The 4693-nt window shown below is 34.2% G+C and overlaps 1 protein-coding gene across 2 annotated transcripts; it reads right to left on the bottom strand.

Moving 5' to 3' along the window:
- Window positions 1–2188: 2188 nt before the first annotated feature.
- Window positions 2189–4254, bottom strand: LOC133288509 (disease resistance protein RPV1-like). 2 transcript variants are annotated; one of them, XM_061486290.1, is made up of 3 exons: window positions 3748–4254; window positions 2893–3396; window positions 2189–2531 (listed from the first exon to the last, which is right to left on the bottom strand). In XM_061486290.1, exons 1-3 carry the CDS (start codon window positions 4233–4235, stop codon window positions 2471–2473), a joined length of 1053 nt encoding a protein of 350 aa, XP_061342274.1. In that variant the 5' UTR covers window positions 4236–4254; the 3' UTR covers window positions 2189–2470. The 2 variants fall into 2 exon arrangements, with proteins under 2 accessions (XP_061342274.1, XP_061342275.1); XM_061486291.1 differs by having other exon boundaries at window positions 3796–4254.
- Window positions 4255–4693: the final 439 nt, after the last annotated feature.

Genomic DNA, 4693 nt, shown 5'->3' with positions numbered 1-4693 from the left:
CTATTGCAAGCATGATCCTAATCAAGAATCCTGGTATTTCCATTGCAGGAACATCAGAGTAAACAAGAAACCTTCAAGAAATCAAGAATCATATCTTCAACAAGTAAGCCTGAATCTTTGAGTGTTCTAATGTCATATAATCCTATTTTATGAAATTTCTTACAATATATCCACGCCCTTTGAGTGTTGACTCCTCCTTCGTCTTTTTCTTGGAGACCTTCTTCTCTTAATTTCCTCAAGTGAGAGAAAGAGATAGATAAAAAAGGAAAAAAAGTAGACAAAAAATATAAAAATATGAGTCTCACCTATTTGTGAGAGTGAAATGACATAAATTATATCATTAAAAAAGACAAACATTTTTTCTATATATTTAAATAAGAGAATATGCCAAGCTGTCCAAAACATTACCCAGTCACTTTTAAATCCCAAAAATTTGCCATAAATTGTATCACCAAGTTGTTGCTTCACGAAACTTCCCATTGGAAATAAAAAAACTCAATAATTTAGCTTCAGCATTTGTCACTTTTAAATCCCAAAAATTTTAAACTATGAAGCAATAGGTAGGTAGCTGTTCACAACTGGAAGAGTTAGATGCTATTGGATATTACAAAGATTCTCGCTCTCAAAGCATGGTCGATATTGTTACTCTCGAAAGCTGCCGCGGTTTGTAACACAAATTGGTTATGAGAGTTTAGACCTAGTGATGCATCTAATACAGGGGAGAAAATAGTTCCAGCTCAAAAATAGAATGGTTTGGTGTTCCCCGTGTTGAAGAAATTATTGGTTGTTTTTGTCCCAAGTTAACATTTAGTCATTTATATTTCCAATTTCTTTGGTCAAACGCAGTGGCGGATGCACATATATTTTTTGGTGTGGCCTTGATCCGAGCTAAATTTTAATAAATTATACTTATTATATATAATTAATTATAATTTGGCTCAGGTTAAAATTATAATTTGGCCCGGTCTACAATTTATAATTTAGCCTTATCTAAAACTTGAAATATTTTTTGTAAGAGATTTGGGTAAATTGTATTAAGTTATGTATTCATTTTCACTTGTATAAAAAAAATATTTTTAGCAAAATTAAAAAATATTTAATAAAATTATAATTCTTCTTAGTACTGCCTGTTCAGGTGCTCTATATTTAATATAATTTAAATGGGGAGGCTTATATTTAAAAAAAAAATATTTACAAACTACACTATGTACTCCCAGAAGTACACTATGTTACACTATGTACTTCCGGAAGTAGATAATATAATTTACAAAAATTTGTAAAAAAAACTGTAAATGAATCCTTCCCCAATTTAAATATATTATGATATGAACTAACTAAAATTAAGAAAAATAAATACACATATAATTTTTTGACCCCACTCAAATTTGAGCCCGGCTGCGCCACTGAAACTGTAGCAGATATAAAAAGTTAGAATCAGATCATGCTTCGTCTTTCGGAAGTATTCGAACTCCACATTCTTGAAAATCTGCTCGAATCATGCAAGGTGGCCATCTCATATGAAACATTTGGTACATCTTTTCCTAAATATGATAAAAAATAATTAATTTTATACTACCTTTACTTTTATACTTATTTCAATATATTTTTTTTATTTTGGGAAAGGGAGTATGTACTCAGTTGTATGGAAAATGAGCTCCATCTCAGAGAGTGCTAAGTTTGGTGGGTTGTCGGAAATGGACTACATCATGGATAACTATGTTGGTTGATTTAGTACTTATCCAACTTCTCACTGTATGAAATGCTATAGTTTCTTTGGTTTAACTATATACAATTGTTGGGAAATGCCATGAGATGCAATATATCGTGTGTGTGTGTGTTATTTCTGCCATTTTCTTACTGGACATTATAATGCTACCCAACCTATCAGTTGGTTAATTACCTTCACATATGCAAAGTCGCATGAATTCTTAACATGGAAACCGTGTCAGCCAGCATATTCAATAACTAAAAGTGACTTCAGTTCTTCCATGTGAGTGTTATCGTGGAGAATTGCTAACTTGGAATTGGCAATCAATTCCTGAGTTCTATTCGAGGATGGGAATTACTTCCTCTATATTCAATTGAAAATTGTAGCTCTTTAGTGCATGATCAAGAATAAAAAATGCGAGAAGCAACAAGGTAACTAATAGTGTAAATGAAACAGATAAAAGAATACTGAAGTCCAAGTAAAAATAGGGAGTAAGGGCAAAATAAAATAAATAAAGATGAAGAATCTGAGTTAATCTTGAAGTAAATTGGTAAAATTGCTAAATGAAAGCGGAAATGACTAGAGGGATCCTTCTGAGAATGTGTTGCGACTTCGAGTATTTCAAGCCTCTAGCTAAATAGCTAATGGCCATCTGCTATTATCCTAAGTACATGACACGCGTCTAAAACATCTTCCCATTTCTGAACCGGCGACCGCCTGTTGAATTTATCAGTTCTCACATCGACGAGGACTTGGTATGTACTAGCCATTTGAAATTTTAATGGCAATATCCACAATTTTTTTGACAAGTTCATATTCGTACCTGTACAAGTACACAGCCTTTTAATTCATTCATACAGAGTTTTCAATTTCTTTCCATTACTCAAAATTTATTTTAACAAAAATATTAAAATTAAGCTTGACTCATTATCTTCACCAAAATGCAAAATCGCACTAAAATTGGAAGCAAAACTAAGCCATGTCTCCAATAACATTCATTGTTAACAAAGTCACAATTCAAACAATAATTATAAGAATTGAATTCTTATTTAACAGTTCACATGTTTTTAAGAACTATTTATATACTAAATAATTCAGAATCATATATTTAACAACTAGTTCTACTAAAATAGACATTAATTATAGAACTTCAGCAAAAAGTAATTGAAAAGTGTATCATGTACCCGAATTTCAAGTGCCATCCTTTCAAGTTGGCAACTTGAGACAAAGCTAGCCTCCATTCCTGCACCTTCTTGGAATCCTTTCCGATCCTATTTTCATGTGTTTCCATGGCTTTGCCATAATTATTTCTTTGGTGCCTTATATCCGAGGGTTCCACTTTGTAAAAGATTGGCCAGACCAATCCGTTTTTCATCTTCATACAGTCAAGGATCATGACAAGTTCATCAAGACGCAAGGAGGAACATGCATAATTTTGAGAAAAAACAATGATTGAAAGCCTTGATTTTTCAATTGCATTAAGAGATTCTGAAAGTTGGTCCCCATCCTTCAATCGCTCATCATTCATGAAGGTATTGAATCCCTCCTGGCACAAAGCATCATAGAGAAAACCTGTAAAGGAGTAGCGGGTATCTTCTCCACAAAAACTGAGAAAAACATCGTAGCGGGGCAAGCTTCGGGTGACTCCTTCCACAATCTTTTGGATAAGTTCATAATCGTAGCCATACCTACAAAAGTACAAGGCCTTTCCTTTGAATTCATTCATGCAGAGTTTTGGTATACTTTCTCCTAATCAGAATTACCAGTACGGTATAATAAAATTGAGCTTGAGTAATCAATCAACACAGACAGATTGTGACACCAAATTCAAAACAAAACTTTTATCTAGTTAACAAGATCACTCACTTTTTACCACATTATTACATCAGAATTTTAATAGGAGAAAAAAATTATAAAAATAGCTGAAATTCTAATCTAATAATGTTAATAATGATTGAGAGTGATAAACAAAAATATATACCATAAATTAATTACTTAATAGTTAGCAAACAATAATTGTGAAAAGTAAACAAACGTACTGGCGATTATCGAATCTAGACAAGTTGCTGACTTCAGACAAAGCTGACCTCCATCTCCGTACTTTCTCAGAGTCCTTTCGGGACCGATCTTCATGTCGAGCCATGGCTTCTCCATACGCACCTCTCTGACGCCTTACATCGGAGGGATCCACATCGTAGAAGATTGGCAAAACCAGTTGGTTCTTCTCCTTCTTACAGTCAAGGATCTTGACTAGTTCCTCAAGACACCACGAGGAATATGCATAGTACTTGGAAAGAACAACAATGGAAATCCTTGAGTCTTCGACTGCTTCGAGAATAGAGGATGCGATTGGGTCGCCACTCTTCAATCCACCCTCATCCATGAAGGTCTTGAATCTCTTGAGGCGCAAAGCATTATAGAGATTACCAGTGAAGGTGCGGCGGGTATCTGAGCCCCTAAAACTGAGAAAAACATCGTAGCGGTAGTTGGGTTCGTGGATGGCAATGGCCCCTTCTTTCGCCATCATCAAATTTAGAATAGAAGGATATGACATGAATAAAAGCAGAGTACTAGTGTGTGTTTGGATTGACTTTTAGTTTCTCAAAAGCTGTTTTTTTTTTTTTTTTTAATTACTTCTGAATTTTTTTTGATTGTTTGGACGTTGCTTTTACAAAAAGCAAAAGCTAAGAAAAAAGTTAAAATTTGGCTTTTCTCAAAAGTTAAAAATTTTGGCTTTTGGAATAAGGAGAAGCTGGCACTCAGTTACTTTAACATCTTTCTCCTTCGTTCTGACCCTTTTCACCCAACACCCACTTTCATACTTCAATTTTTTTTTCATCTCAGTCGAAACCCACTGACATTCCTGTTCACCAAAACCCCTTCTTCGCTAACCGTTCTTCGCTACTAGTCGTCGTCAAACATTAAGAGTCGAGCTCATCTCCATGGCCTCACCCATCTACCTCATAAATCAAGTAAAAGGCAGTA

The sequence above is a fragment of the Gastrolobium bilobum genome, unplaced genomic scaffold (assembly GCF_033153095.1).
Source record: "Gastrolobium bilobum isolate Gb01-03AN ecotype WA unplaced genomic scaffold, APGP_CSIRO_Gbil_v1 utg2184, whole genome shotgun sequence".
NCBI lineage: Eukaryota > Viridiplantae > Streptophyta > Magnoliopsida > Fabales > Fabaceae > Gastrolobium > Gastrolobium bilobum.
Note: the sequence above shows the minus strand (reverse complement) of the source record. Positions and strands in the feature narration are given on the sequence as shown.

What these genes read in the sequence shown, in the direction of transcription:
- LOC133288509 (XM_061486290.1), bottom strand. Translation starts at nt 4,235, where the DNA reads ATGATGGCGAAAGAAGGGGCCATTGCCATCCACGAACCCAACTACCGC. An exon ending in TCTAGATTCGATAATCGCCA is followed by an intron (nt 3,397 to 3,747) that starts GTACGTTTGTTT and finishes GTACTTTTGTAG; the next exon opens with GTATGGCTACGATTATGAAC. An exon ending in GGATGGCACTTGAAATTCGG is followed by an intron (nt 2,532 to 2,892) that starts GTACATGATACA and finishes GTACTTGTACAG; the next exon opens with GTACGAATATGAACTTGTCA.